A 15,657-nucleotide genomic window follows, 5' to 3' on the forward strand; every position below is an offset into this window, starting at 1 on the left:
GCAGACCGAATATATCAGATGCTGATGCTCAACAGAATGGTTTGTTCTGGGTAGGTGCTTATGGCACCCCTTCAGCTGAGACACTTCCTACAAGATTTTGATGGCAGTGGCAATGTTCTTCCAAGGGAAAATGAACTTGCGGTCAAATACAGTACAAGAAAGGGCAAAATCAAGCAAATTTCCATGACTGGTGGTAAAAATCTGCTATCACAAGGCCTAGCATGGAGTTCTGGGGTGATTCATAATCCTGCTATTCATCCATGCTCACAAGACTGCTGAAATCAGCATTGGCAGAGGGAAGAACAGATCCTTTATGCTACAGGCGGCTTTCTATGTGCAATTTCCTAGCACCAGCACAGGTATCTGGAGGCAGTAGCACTGATAAAGTATCCCCAGGAGGAATATAGATGGAAATCCCTTTCAAAACGTAGTCTATTGTGTGCAGCAGTCCATTATGTGTAACCATCAGTCTACTCCCCTGTTAACAGTTTTAAACGGATGGCCACACATCTTTAATTCCTTACCTCCTCTAGTGTTGTTTGACTCACTGAGAAGTGCCTGATTTTAAAGGCTTCTTTGCTGGCTTCCAGGAGATCAAATATATTTGCTACCCCTCCTGCAGAGACTGGAACGTGGTACTCCACCATGTTGAAATGCCGATCCTGCGGGAACAGGAACGATGGGGTAGAGTTAAGAGGTTGCTACCTGTGAAGAGCAGACAGATTTGATGGCTGTCTGGATGAAGATGGAAGCACAGAGGAGCCAGACAATGGGAGAACGAAGGGACAGAAGATGTGTTCTGTCCTTCTGGTTCCCAAAGGTGAGGAATATTATGGCCTGCTAGTGACCAGTGTTTCCCTATTGGGAGTTCTTGTAATTTTGTGACTGGGAGATGCTTCACCAGAACTGGAAGCTTGAGGGTCACCATAGCATTCCCAACTCTAAGTTTGCTGTTGTCATTAATGCAAAGATTGGGTTATGGACAGGATTTGTGACTCAGTGATCTGGTTTTACAGTTATTCAGTTACTGGAAGCACTTGACCATCTCATTACCCACTGAATATAAAGTGCATTTCCTCCATGCAGTCAGGCTTCAGTGGGACAACTCACAGGGGCAGAGGGTCACCTTGCAGCTGCCTTACAGAATCACTATAGCTGTCTGGCTGAGATTACTCAAGCCATCAAGGAACCTGGATGCTCCAGCCCTTGGGCGATGCTGTTGGGAGCTGTAACAAGTGCGTGAATCCCTTAGACTTTAAGAGCATGGATCTCTGTGTACTGCGTGTTGCAAGATGTCTTCCTTGCAAAGATACTCTTGGTTAAAATGGAAAGGATGAGAGGGCATCCCCTGAATGCAGTTGTCCTGCTTACCTTCAGGCATGTATTTGGAAAGTGTGACTTCATGAATTGTGTCAGTGTCTCCGTGCTAACTGTGTTGCTATTTAAGTGCATCTTCACAGTGAATCCTCTTCCAAACCTAGGGGAGAAAGAAAATCACAATTAACACAGTAGGAAAGAGAAACAGATAAAGAAAATCCTTTGAGAGTGCTGCACAGCCTCTTTGGGAAAATCTAATGCAGGCAGAGTGCAGCTTGAATGGGGTCAGGGTTGTTAACCTGGAGTGAATCTCAATAAGAAACTGAGCTATTGTGATAACTAACGAAATCAAAGCTCAACCCCAACATGCATTTTACATTTTCAGCAGTAAACAGATTACTTTGGGGAACACATCTCTTGGAAAAAAAGGCTGTGAGAGAGCAGAAAGCGCATTAGTTAACAGAATTTCAATGGTGTAGTAGGGAACATAAAATAGAAAATTGCTTATTTTGATGCCCTGTTAACAAAGGTCTGATGTCCAGAGCCCTCAAAGCTGTGTGCTAGTAACTCCACATGCCAATCAGTAGAAGTGAAATTGGTACACTTTACTGACCTGCTCTTGATATGCTGCAAAGAGCCAATGCACTGAAAACTCCCGTTCACCATAATAGCCAGCCTGGTACAGAGGGCTTCACATTCTTCCATGCTGAAAAAACAACAAAGAAACTCGAATAAATCATCAAGAAGGCATAAATAAAATAGTTACTTTGGCGATCAGAGAACATTACTGCATTTTCCCTAGAGTACTGAAGTGCTGTGAGTCTACGTGGGCACCCCCATTCAGCCCCAGCAAAACCCCAAACCTGTTACAGCTCAGCGCCCTGAAATTCTGCAAGAAGCAATCAAAATTCTGGAGGATGGACCTCTCCACGCCTCCTGAAGACCCTGAAACTGGAAAGAAAGCCAAAAAACCCCTACCTGTGGGACGTGAGTATCACTGAGCATTTGTTCTGCACTTCCTCACTGATGATTTTCCAAAGGTGGCGTTTAGCATTTGGATCCATTCCAGAGCTTGGTTCATCCTATTGGGAAAGACAGGACTAAATGTAATGCACTCAAAATCTTATCTTCCCAAGGCTTGTCCTATTTTTAGCTTCATCATTAGTGTTACATTTGCTGATAAGGACCCCCAGGTGAGCTGCCAGCGGTACAAATCAGGGAGAAGGATACTCCTGAACTGCATTATGGTTATGACTGACACATCCCAGGCTTCCTTCATGCAAAAGCAAGTCAGCTTAAGACTTCCATCCTCACTGCCCTTGGGAGCTGCCCAGCTCCCCTGGTGACTGCGGGGGAAACTCCCAAGCCCCCATCGGACTCTTTATAGGAACTGAGTGCCTGTGGTAACACCAAGATCAACCTGATGAAGCAGGTCTTGCATTTCTCCATTTACATATACAATAAGCCAGAGATGAAAGACAATATATTGTCTCCTGTTTCATGCATTGCTGATAAAATTGATAGCCAACTTTCCATCATCAAATTGTTGTTATGGGTAATGCATTATATGAGGAAGAAAAACAGCTCGGGTTCATGTAGCAGTCAGTATGGAGGAAATTTCCCCAGCTTCTCTTTTTATTGAGATTTTACATGTTGCAAAAGCAGCTGAGGGGCTTGTGTGGTCAGAAGTAAAGGCAGAAGTGTAGGGCTGGATATGTGTTTGAGCAAGGGAGGTTTAAGTCCACTTAGGCAACAAGTTTAACACTGGGAAACCTGCCCAAAGAGCACTGCACACATCCAAAACACAACAAGTAACAAACTGCACAAAAAAAATGTATTTCAGCAATAGCATACCTCATGGAAGAAGTGGAAAGTTTGAAGTGAAAGAAAAAAGGGGAAGCCAAATCTAGAAAAAACTGTTTTATGTTCTAACCTTGAAAGTTGCTCCTTTGCTCTCCTATTTATTTGCAGCTTTGGATGCTGCTTTTCTTGCAAGACTACACAAGGTAGTCAATACACAAAAATGAGAAAGAGCTGGGAACAAGGAAAATTTAACTGGCAAACAGAGGGCCTATTTTTGACCTCTAAAAGATTCTAACAGAAACTGACAGACTCACCACTCTCTGATACGCTCAGAGAAAATGTGGGTGCTTGCTGGAATCTAAACTTTCCTTGGATGCACATGTTGTAAGGCTAATTTATTCCATATGAACACTGAGGAATGTCCTGCAGGCCATGTCTAAGAAGGTTTCATTAGACTGCTCAGGTTCCGCTGCCAGCGGAATCTGCTCAATTCCACCCAACAAGGCTCCCATTTCTCACCAGCAACAGAATAGATGGATTCCCAATGAGAGCCAGGGCAGTTGACAACTTCCTGTTGGTGCCATAACTGCACATAGAGGTGACTCGGTCTTTGTAGGCCATCAAATTCAGCCTGTGGAGAAGCTGGAGTACGATCTACAGGCAGAAGAGAACAACAGTGCCCAGGAATTACCACACACACACCTACAGTGAAATACTAATTAAGTCAATGGAAAGGCTCTCAATAACAAGAAAATGCTTTAAGTCAAGCCCTAGTGTTACTCACTCCTTTGATCTCTCTCTCTGGGATGCCGTGGAGCCTAGCATAATAATACATGTGCTCTTCCACTGTCAGCAGGTCATCCAGGGCATCTTCCTGAGGACAGTAGCCAAACAACGACCAGTGTGCCTCGCTGATGTCATTCAAGGACCTGTGTAAGGAAGTCAGCAAGTCAGTTTAAACACACTGAATTGCTAATGCACTTTGGAATCAGATAGCAGAGATAAAAACCCTTTCTCCTGCTTCCTACCTCCTCCCCAGCCCTGGAAGAGAAATGCTATGAATTTACAGACTTTCAGCTTTCAGGCCCTCAGTTCTGCAAAGGAAGAGCTGTATCTGTGAACCACAGTGTCTAGTACTTAAGTCTCCAATTACCATCAGCCCTTCGGATAGCATAGCTGCCACCAGGCCCACTCCTGTTAAACAGTGCTTAGAGATGAGTCCTTCTGGTCTCCAGAAGTGGAAGATCTGAGGATCTAGATGGAATGAATGGAATGAAGTGGAAGAAACACCACTGAGAACAGCAGAGGTATGACAGCAAAATGCAAATGGTAAGGAAGCAAGTATGCCATCTTCAAAGCATTAAGCTCCCTGCCTTATTCATTTTTGCTCTGCCTTGAATGTTTGGTTTTGTTCCAGACTTTTTTTTTTCTTTGCCATCCAGCCTTATAAACTGTTTCCAGGCTGATCTGCTCACGCGCCTTCCCCTGAAATCACATCTCCATACCCAGAGTGATCCTGGACCTGCAACCTGCCGCTGGACGCTCCGATATCACCTGTCAGCATCTTAAAGATGGTCGTCTTCCCAGCTCCGTTCACACCAAGCAAGCCGAAGCACTGGGTTGTGGGAAAGAAAGGTAGAAACATAACCATGCTGTATTTATAATGCAGAAATATTGCACTGAGACGAGCGCTCAGTGCAGCTTGTCACTTCTTTCCTTTGGACCCTTGAGCAAGATGAATTGCAAGAGAGGCAGAGATACTCGGAGCGTACGAACGTTATAATGGAGGTTGTTTATGGTACAATATACCGCAGCTTTTATTAGGATCGTTTGTTTAATATGGTGAAGAATCAAGGACGTGTCTCTAATAGAGTCGTTCCTTTTACTGCAAGGTGCATTTTTGCAGCGAACTCATCTGACAGGCCAAATCCTGATCATCTCATTTGTGCAAAACATCCCATTGACAGCAACAGAGCTATTCATAGGGATGAGGTGAGTGAGGTTTGTCCTGTCATTGGTAAAACCTTAATGCGACACAAGATTTTCTTCAAATAATCTCACTAATGCACTACATTAATAAGATTAAGAACTGGCTCCCTGTAGTGCAGTTCAGTATCTCATGCTAAAATCCATGTTTTATTGCTGAGGTTGGAGATATGCAGTTGTGTGTCGCATAAGCAATAACCATTGTGCTGATAATTACTGTTATTTTGATATCATTAACACAGACCAGCTGATCTGAAAACCCTCGTGTGCTGGGCCCTGTCCAGAGGCCCAGCATCCATCCAGAGCTCATCCCCACCTCGAGCTCCACTCAGGGACAGTGTCTGTGCACAGCCTGCAGTGATCAGTGAGGAATGGCACCCCAAGCCCCACCAGCACTGGGATGACTTTTGCCAGGAGTTAGAAGCCTCGATGCCTGTTGTGGTTTGGAGAAATCCTCTGCCAGAAAGAACAGTGGCCACACTGCCCATGTGAAGCTACTGTCCTCCTGCCCAGCACCCTGAATTCTTTCACGTGCCCAGTAGCTCAGCGATACCCAGGATTATTTCCAAGCTTCCCCACTAGTCAGGTGAACAGCCTGAGATAGGATCTGGCCTCCAGAGGCCCCGTACATTTTCCTATGGGTCTCAGATAATGTTCCATGTGCTCCTGTCTTTTCTTTTCTCCTAAGTCAGTGTTTTTATAGGTAACTGAACTGATGTGACTGAAGAATGTTTTTCTCTTTAAAGTCCTGATTCATGGAAATGCGTGTACAGCTGAAGTGATTTTGCTTTCTCTGATGGGCAAACACAAGCAGATAACCCTGACTCACTGTCTCACATGCAGTTTGGTTTAGATGAAGAATTGCAACTGGCAAAATGCTGCTGTCTTCATTTATGTTTGGCAAGCCACAGTGATCCCTCCAAGACCACGCTGTGCTAGGTGCTTTGCAAACACAACATACAGACAATTTGCTCTAACTACAGCCCCACACTGTCTCGTCCACTGTTCCTGTTTCTAGGGCCTTCAGCTTGGTGCTTGGTGTCCCAAATCTACCAGGAGCCTTTAGTTGCTACTGGAACTCCAAGAATTAATATATAGTAAGTGCAAGGTGAAGGAAGGAAGAAAGAAGTCAGAGCAAAGCTAACCATTCCATTAGTACTGGGACAGTGGCAAGGACTGGGAGAGAAGATGATGGTGGGACTTTGGATCTGTCCCAGTGTCCCCCCTGTAGCCTTTCCCCTTGGCTTACCTCTCCAGCTGGAATCCCCAGGCTGATGTTTTTCACAGCCACAATGCGTTTGTGGGGAAGGTGGTAGATCTTTGTGAGGTTCTGGAGCTGCACCACGTCAAAGTCAGCTTTGCCGGACTCTACCCGGTTCCTCTCTGCCTGGACATCCCCGTCCTCGTCAGTCACAGGCAGCAGAAGCAGTGCTTTGCCATGCACTCTGTCAAACAGGTACCTATGTGGAGGGAACAGGGGCCATTACCCTCTGGAAATCACAGACAGTAGGGGTCTGTGTGTTTGGGATACTGAGGAGCCGTCCTGCGAGACCCCAGAGCATGCAAATACACACAGGTATGCAGTTTCTATTCTATTTGCTCCCTCTAAGGCATAAAAAAAAAAGAAAGAAAAAAAAGTGTGTTCTCTTTCTGCCTCATTTTTTCTCTCATTCAGGAAATATTCTGAGCTGGAGCAGGTCCTGCCTTGTGGCCACACTCATGGTGCAGGGAACAGGTTCTCGCTCCTCACTGGAAAAAGATGGGGAGATTCAAACTGAGGAGGATCTCAGTGGACTCACTCCTCTCACCAACGAGCTGAACATCAGCTCACCAAAGCCAGAGCCCTGAAACGGGGGCTCAGTCCCTGAGCCAGCAGGGACTAGGAAAGGACTCCAGTAACCTATACCTCTCTTAGTTGATCACTGTGTCAGAGAAAACTTATTCTGTGTTTGCAGAGCATCTCGGAAATTTATGGGCTGAATAATCAACAACGATGGCACAAGAGCCCAGAATAGAACCACTGAGCACTGGCTCGGTCCATTCTCACTGCGAGACTCCAGATGTTACTTACTGTAGTACGTTGTTCCAGACCTTCTGAATCAACCTGTCGTGAACTGTCAGACGAATGGCAAAAAACACAGTGCCCTGGATAAACATGGCAAACAGCTTGGATGTGGTCTTGTCCAGCTCAAAGGTTTTGTCAGGGTAGTCCACTCCGTAGGCTTTTAAGAAGCCCAGCAGCGCCTGATCCTGCGACAGTTCAATCAGGCCATAGCCAAAGCAAAATTGTGGGAACAGAAGGAACACATGCCTTAAGTTTTCAGCGAGATCATGCAAGCCCTGGAGAAAAAATAAAACAAAACAAAACAAAACAAAAAAGAAAAAACAGCAGAGTCACTGTCTTTATTCATAGAATAAATTCACAGGTTTCACTGTGTGACTGAAGTGTAACAATTACATTGGGATTTGCTTGTGTCTCAGAGCAGAGATAAATTGAGAGCAAAGAGCTCTGGAGACAGCTTGTTTCACAGACACAAGGTCAGAGAAGTCAAGAGGCTGTGATCACCCATAGTAAGCAGCATCCAGTTCCTGGAGCAGCCACCTCACCCGGTGCACGCAAGCAGCCAGAAACCCACCCGTGAGCCAGAGCTGAGTCCTGCAACGGAGCTGCACTGCCCAAAATTACTGTTGCTGCACCAACCCACTGCAGAGCATGGACTGTTCCCCAGTCTCGCTCCTCTGGAGAGCTGCCCTATCTGGTTTTCTTGGAAAAACATCTCCATAAAACACAAGATTTGGCACTAATAGACATAAAAGGGCTTTTCCAGTTAATTCATGGCAAAAGACCCAAGTGCACGGCCTAACAGTTACGCACTCTCATATGCAGAGATTTGGTACATCTCTAGCAGAAGAAAGGATTAGTACATGCTGCAAAGTGGAGAGGCAGTAAATTAGCATGGGGAGAGGCTGACTCCCTGCCTCTGGAGAACAGAGAGATAAAACCAGATTATATTCTTACATCCCTAAAATCCAGGGGGTTGCTTAGCAAGCGCTATCCACCTAGAGAGCAAAATCCACTGCAGCTATTGTTTTACAAAGCAATTGCAATTTATGTAAAAGAAAAAAAAAAACAACATCTAGATATAAGGTGTACATTTTACGTTTTTATCCCACCGATTCCTAGGGATATCTCTATTTAAGAAAAGGCTCGACTTTAGGGAATCATCACTGTCTCAGAGTCATTTTTCATCCTTGCAGGGAGAAGATTGCATTACAGATCTAGCTGACAGACAGCTGGTGCTGGGCTTAATGCAGCACACTTCACACTCAGGGCAATCAAATCTAGTCATCACTCTCTAGTTTGTACGGCAAGAACTTAGCAATGGTTGAAGTTCCTGTCAACCTCGTATCAAACATCCATGCCCACTTCCTGCCCTTCTCTGCACGGGCAGTTTTTGACCTCTCTTTTTATATTCTTCCCTCTGACACCATCCTGTCCATTTAAGCTGGGGGAGCAGATTTACACAGACAAGCAGGATTCCAATTTGATTCATGTCCTGTCTACAGGGAAGCCCACAAAGTCCTGCAACTAACGTCCTCTGCTTGGACTACATTACGTATCTAGAAATCAGCCAGGAACCTGCTTAGGACACGATCAAACCCACCAAACTCAACAAGAAGTGTCCTGTCATTCTGCTCAGGGCTTGCTAATAGCAGGGATCCTACCTGGTCTGTGGCCTTTTCCTGGGAGAGCAGAAACACAACTGAGTGCGTGATTATGGTGTTGATGCCAAAGAACAAGTTGACGCAGACATAAACGATGAAGGCCATTCCTGTCTCTTTGAAGAACCCAGCCAGCAGGTACATCCATGAAAACGTTGCATATCTATAAATTGCCAACAGCACAAAGAATACTCCAGTGATTAAAAGAGCAATTGAAAACCAACAAGTAAAGATCTCAGACAACATAACTGTCTTGGTATGTAACTAGCTTTCCATATTATAGGATTGTAAGGGAGGAAAAATGTCTTCGTATCTGTTAGAATTTGGAGAAGTTTATGACAGAGGCTTTGAACATGTAGCCCTGATTGAAAGCAGACAGACAAGGCCTGGGGGATTTAAAGCCAGGGAGACCATTTTTCTAACTTTTCTTGAATTTTCCTGTGTTTTTCATTCCCTTGTTGATTTTGAAATGTTTCTGTATCAAACTTTGCTCAGTAAATACATGCTTGCAGCCCAGGCTATCACTGTGAACTTGCATATTTTGTACCCTCACACAGATTTTGCTTTGAATAAAGCAGGTATGACAATAGCTTAGCTCACTGTTCCTGGAAGGAGTCACCACTTCTGAAGTGAACACTGAAGAAGAAAGCCCACATATTCCTCTGTTGAGTCCCAAATCACAGCAGCCTGCAATATCCAGTTCCTCACTCTGATATTTAAATAGCTTCACACTTACCCAAAGAGTAGCAGCAGAAGAAATACTGCCAGTAAGTTATTGTTGTTGCAGAAAGCTGGTATCTGGAAAGATGAAATAACTCCTACTGAGAGTCCAATAGGGACCATAAAAAGCACCTGTAAAATGATATTAAAATGATGTTATTAGGATGGTAATTCTTATGCATTTTTCTAGAACGATATGAAAGCAGCAAAGTCTGAATTTGTTCCCACCATTGCTGCTTAGGTTTTCTAGGAGAAATCAAACACATTTGGGGGGTCTCAGTCCTCCTGAAACCCTAGGGAGTCTTCCATATGAATCCTGCAAAGCCACTTTGAATAGGCTAAATGTAAAAAAAATAAAAAATAAAATTAAAAAAAAATACCCTTTGGGGTTTCTGTTAGCCTTGCAGTTCATTGCTTTCTATAAATCTGGTCTCCATAACGTTGTGTCAAGCTATCGCCTACCATGCATCTGCCTTGAGAGGTTCCTCTCTTCCTCAGTTTTGTGATTTAAAAGAATTGACTGGTGGGGAGTGCTGGATTAGTTGCAGCCCACTGAATAATGATTGTGGCAAAGATTCTGGGGATTTTTCCACAGGCTGATTTACAAATATGCAGTGCTGGAGCAAGGGCTTGGACTGGGCAAACAGAAACACCATCTGCCCCATTCTCCAGCCCCCGTGCCATGGCTCAGGGATGCTGTGCCAAGCCAGACTGAGGCCACAGCTCACATTAGCCAGAGGATTTCAGGCCTTAGCCCTCACTGCATCAGAGAGGGGCTGGCCACCCAGATACCCTTGCAGAATTCCTATTTTCAGGATCTGATGTTATTGCTGGGATTTTAGGCGCTAGAAAAATGCACTGATGGAAACCCATGGGATATGTGGAGCTGGTCACCATTACAGCACAGGTGGCAGTGCCAAAACTCCAGAGCAGAGACAGTCTGCACTTGCAGATTTCTAGCTATGTGAGGGTTTGACATCGTGCACTGAAGGTAATTCATAAGACACAAAGCACTTTAGTCTACAGACACTGTGCATATTTATCTTCTTAGCGATGCTTTCCAGCAGTGCTATTAACCCTCTTTACCATGAGGAGACTAAACTTCAGGCAGTACAAGAGCATGCCTACACCACATAATGCAGCACAGAGCTGGGGAGCTCAACTATCTATAGGAACAGGGTGGTAAATCTATACAGCGCAGTGCAGCACTGTAGAAAGCCACTTGCTCACATCCTGGAAGGCACAGAGCTGCATTAGTAGCTCTTCTTGGCTTAAAAAACCTTTATAACAGATAATCTTGAAGAGAGCATTCAACCCAGCAATGGATTTTTGCCCAACAGAGGACTGTCAGCTGTGAGATGTCTGCTAATGTCACACCCTGTGGTCCCAGGGTTTCCAAAATGGCTGTAGCCTCGAGCCCCAAATCCTTACCCGAGATGCATAAAGCCTGCATGACAACTCATCTAGCCCTGCAAGCTAACCAAAAAGCAGCTTGCTGCTTGCATGCTAAAATTGAAATCAAGCTCTGGCCTGTTCTGTGCTGCTCTTGTATAAATGTGCTGAGTGTTTTGCATACACTCGAGAGAGAAGGAATGCCTTTGCTTAGCAAAATCCAGTGTTGCGGTTCACATTTAATTGTCTTCAATGCCTTTGAGAACAATTACTACATAACACACTTGGTAGTGATAATATTAATAAGTCTAGGCAACCAACTTTAAATAAAGAACATTTTTCCCCTCCTGCTGCTGAATGCTACTCTTGATGCGTTTAAGAACGTGAATTATTTACCAGATCATAAACGAAGTTAGTCACCCAGTAGCTTGTCATCCCAATGCCTGAAATATGCTGCAGTTGCTTGGCTTTGGTTTGATGTTCTTTCACCACATATAGCACAAAGCTTGCGGTTGTGATAGAGTAGCCAACCAGAACTGACATTGAAACTATGATATCGAGTAAGCTGTTGAGCCTGGGGAGAAAGCAGAGAAAGATGTATATCATGAGTCAAAGTGGCAGACATCCCTCATCACATTGTTAGAGCTCAGAAACTAAAAGGGCCTGATGGGGTGCCAGTGTCTTTTGCTAGTGTTTATTATTACGCCTAGCAAAAAAGGACTCACAACACTGAGTCAAGACAGCCACAGCATTGATTGGAAAGGCCAAAAGGAAAATTATGTAATTAATATTATGCTGAAGCACAACGATGTGATACTGTAACTGTGACCTCCAGATTTAAATGGGATCCTGCAAAAATACCCTAACGGGAATCATCAGTGCTGTGGCATCCAGGATCCTACTCATGCATAAAGGTAATGAAGGCAAGGATGGGAACAGTTTCCACATTTGGAGGGAGATATTTAGTAATTTTGGCTGCTTTATGGTTTTCAAGAAACTGGTTTGCTTCTTTTGAAGCTAAACAATTCAGGCATCGGCCAAATGAATCTTCTTACATTACTTGTTCTTGACTCTGTCCTCCAGGATATGGGTGAGCTGATAAGAAAATACCTAAAAAGAAACAAAAAGAAAATAAATTTAAAATGTAGCTAGCTTAAAGTTTCTTTCCCCAGCTCTTGAGATTGGCAGTAATACAGAAAACTAAGTACAGAAGAAAAGCAGACCAAAAGTTGTTCTTGCTCTATCGTCTTGGTGTGACCTTGGGCAGGATTTTGAATGTCCCCATTTTTCCTAGGACTTCATGTTGCTGCTCAGCAGCTGTGAAATTCAAACCCTAGGCCTCGTTTCTGCATCTGTCCAGCTTTAAGGGCTGTATCACTCACTTCAGCAAGAGCACTCCTACACCTAAAATTAGCCACGTGTTTGTGGGCCCATGTATTTTAGGTTAGATTCTTCAACACTGATGCATTCAAAATTGGTGAATACGTTTCATTTGAAAGCTGCTGCTTGATGATTTCACTGCATTTCATCTTTTATTTTATCATGAGAAACAAATCATTCCCTACTGCCTTTCCCCACAGCTATTATCTTCCTATATTATATGTTTTTACCTATACGGGGATCTGTTGAGAAGCTAGCATTAACCCAAGTAAGCTGCAGACACCTTTGTCCCCAGTTTGACAATGAGTTAATTCTGAACAATTGTCTCATGCAGTCAAAAAGCCAAAACCAAAACCAGAGCATTTTGTTCAAAGGAACTAGTGAACATTGCTTTGTTCAGGGGCAATTTGTGCCCATAAAACCAGAGGTTTTTTTAACAGGAGGAGTAACCTGGGGGACTCTGGTGGGGCAGTTCCAACCTCCAGTGAAGGTCAGTGCCTTGGTCACACCAAAATGACAGCTCAGTCTCTACGGCTCCAGCAACCAAGAAAGGGTTTAGGTCAAGTTTGTGCCCAAAAATGAGGTTCTCCACCTGGACTTCGGCACCTGAATAAATGCCTCAGTTCTCAGCAGGTGCTGGAGAACCTCTGGCTGCTATTAAATGCAAAGAGATTTGCTAGCACACAGCACCTCTGAAATGTAAGCTCCTTAGTGCCTGACTTTGGGCAGCTGTAAAAGGAAGGACAATTTTGGGCTATTTTCCTGAAGAAGGAACACTCTGACTCGGGGGCCAGCAAGGAGGAAACTGTGGTTTTAGGTGACCAACTGCCATACTGAGCAAATAAATCTGCAAGGGAGGATTTCCTAGGAAATTCATTTCCAAGGGGAAAAAAATCCTCAGCCTTGTCATAAGCGAGCAAAATGAAATTAAAATCTTGGGCTGCTGATAAAACCCCATAAACAGTCAGGAAATGTTTCCCTTCTCTAAAAGAGGGAGAGAAAAAGATACCGTCTGTCTAATCTGTTAATGCTCTACTATAAAGCCATTTTCCTTTGCTGAAGCTTAGGCTAGAAGTCGGAATTTCCATTTCAATGCTTTCTCTTTTTTGTTGGTTGGGATTGAGAGAAGAGAAAGCACAATATACATAAGTCAAAAGCTATTATGACTTGCTTAGTGACAGGGTAAAAAGCTCTTCATGTATTTTTTAAAAAAATATACACTAAGTCAAACCTCTAAAGCAGGACTGGCACCTCTTTCAAACTGCTGAAACGACAACACACTTTTATCTGGCCATTTCAATGCTTCTTAAACTGTCATTTATTTGTCACAAAAACAAATAGATTTAGCTGCCAGGGACGTACCACACGGACCGTCTGTTCAATTGTATTTCAAACTGGATTTACACTACCCCAGGGGAGCTATCCTCGTCCATTCATTTTATTTTCCCCATTCTATGGATCAGATCATTAGTGGGAAGCGGAGAATTATCTGCCTGGTCATTTACTACTGAGCATTTCGTTCAGAAAAAAAAGACACACACACAGCAGGACAGACAGAATAAAAACTGCTGCTATTCTCTCCCACTGAAAATTGTTATTTTGCTGGTATCAAACTTTCCCTGTGCAAACTTTCTGACTGTTCATGTGAGCCTTTCGTCCCACTACCACATGCGTTGGGAATACAGAGATGGGGAGAACATCACTGCTTAATAATTCATCTGCTTTGGGAGGTGCCTGTTGCTGGAAGCACATGGCTCAGGTCTCCTCTCTCTGCACCCTGGCAGGGGCTCTGGCTTTGCCATGTGATTTTGCAGTGCATACTGAAGAGCCTGAACCTTCTGACCTCAAGGGCATAGTGTGATCTCAAAGGCACAAGCCTTTATTTTAGGACAGGGGTAGAGACAAGGCGCTGGTTTTGCTTGTTGTGAGGGGACTCGCAGTGCATCAGTATGTGGAGGTGGGAAGAGAGATGTGCTGCTTCGACTTGCAATCGGCACTCTGCTGTGCCTTGGATTCATGGCATGGCACTGAAGGCTTCAGAGCAGGTGCCTTTTCCCTTATCGTTAAATTCAGGCACATCATCGAGGAGTAGTCTTATGAGCAAAGTGACCCTGTCACCTATCTCACTGTCACCTGGAACAGCAGGCATCAGAGATGAGGGGGGCTTGACATGGCCACAACATGGCTGGAAGGGCACCGTTTGTCACAGAAAATCAACTGGGGGGGGCATTCTGCACACAATCGCTACTCTTGTCAGGGCCAATACACCTCTGTATAAGGCTTCTCAAAATGACATCCATAAAAACCGTCCCCTCTTCTCCCTGCACCCCTCCATCCCCAGGGACAGGTGTACATACACAAACATATTCGCGCCTGTGCTGCACCCTGAACGTAGGCTAACCAGCAAACACTAAAATAAGGTACCCAGGTTTATCAGCAGCAATTGGGGTTGCTGCATTGCATTACTGAGAAGAAACTATGAGAACTTATGAGCCCAAATGGGCTACTAATGCTCCTTGGGATCTGTGTACTTCATGCGTGAGAGGAAAAATAGAGCTGAAAATGATGTTTCTCACTTAATCTCACTCTCTCTCATTCACACTCAAAGACAAACATACACATACCCACACATCCCGAGCTGCTCTCAGCAGAAGGGTGAAATATTAAAATTAACTAATCTAAACCACCCATGGAGATGACCTAAAGTAGCCTTTCTGTGCATAACTAACAGGCACCTAACAAAAGACAGCTATTTCAGTACCATAACGAGAAGCAATAAATCCAATAGCAACCGTTGCCAGTTTTTTGGATGGATGAAGAAGTATTTTATGTAGAAGCTGGGGTCTTCCCTGTCCAACTCCCCTGAATCTTTGACAAAGGCACATAAAATATGCCTTATTCATGTTTTTCAATTCTGTTTTTAAAGGAATCTGCATCATTTGGAATTTAAAAAATGGCCTCACTGAAGTCAAGGTAAGTGCTGTCATTGATTTCAACACAACCATGATATTCCCCGAGTTGGGAGAAATTGTCTGTTCATGTGAAGGGCCACCTACCATAACTGGAAGAGTCATTTTTTGGCAGATTAGCTCGAAGAATGAAGTTGTTCAAGCTGTTCAGATAGGCTGGAAGGCTGTGATAACCTTCGGGATTATACCACACCTGCACAGAATTGAGAAATTGAAACAAATTGGGAGAGAAATTGTTACTGATAACATTTTGGTTTGTTCTGCTTGCACAAATGAATCATTCCATAGCTGTTATCTGAATTCATAAGGCTCTACAAGTTAAAGTCCAATGATTAAACCACATCAAGCACCAAATGAGTATAAAAGC

General features: G+C 44.1%; 1 protein-coding gene across 1 annotated transcript in view; it reads right to left on the bottom strand.

Moving 5' to 3' along the window:
- ABCA12 (ATP binding cassette subfamily A member 12) overlaps window positions 1-15,657 on the bottom strand; it is an 85,308-nt gene that overhangs the window by 1,469 nt on the left and 68,182 nt on the right. Inside the window, exons 40-53 of the mRNA XM_080598740.1 lie at window positions 15,378-15,483; window positions 11,997-12,051; window positions 11,338-11,515; window positions 9,566-9,681; window positions 8,833-8,992; window positions 7,178-7,446; window positions 6,356-6,566; window positions 4,626-4,735; window positions 3,905-4,049; window positions 3,640-3,774; window positions 2,296-2,399; window positions 1,931-2,023; window positions 1,372-1,477; window positions 525-662 (exon numbers count right to left, since the gene is read on the bottom strand). Coding sequence (XP_080454866.1) covers window positions 525-662; window positions 1,372-1,477; window positions 1,931-2,023; window positions 2,296-2,399; window positions 3,640-3,774; window positions 3,905-4,049; window positions 4,626-4,735; window positions 6,356-6,566; window positions 7,178-7,446; window positions 8,833-8,992; window positions 9,566-9,681; window positions 11,338-11,515; window positions 11,997-12,051; window positions 15,378-15,483 — 1,926 coding nt within the window. The remainder of the gene's footprint in view (window positions 1-524; window positions 663-1,371; window positions 1,478-1,930; window positions 2,024-2,295; window positions 2,400-3,639; window positions 3,775-3,904; window positions 4,050-4,625; window positions 4,736-6,355; window positions 6,567-7,177; window positions 7,447-8,832; window positions 8,993-9,565; window positions 9,682-11,337; window positions 11,516-11,996; window positions 12,052-15,377; window positions 15,484-15,657) is intronic.

Source organism: Anser brachyrhynchus, assembly GCF_964034855.1.
Source record: "Anser brachyrhynchus genome assembly, chromosome: 7".
In the NCBI taxonomy this organism is placed as follows: Eukaryota; Metazoa; Chordata; class Aves; order Anseriformes; family Anatidae; genus Anser; species Anser brachyrhynchus.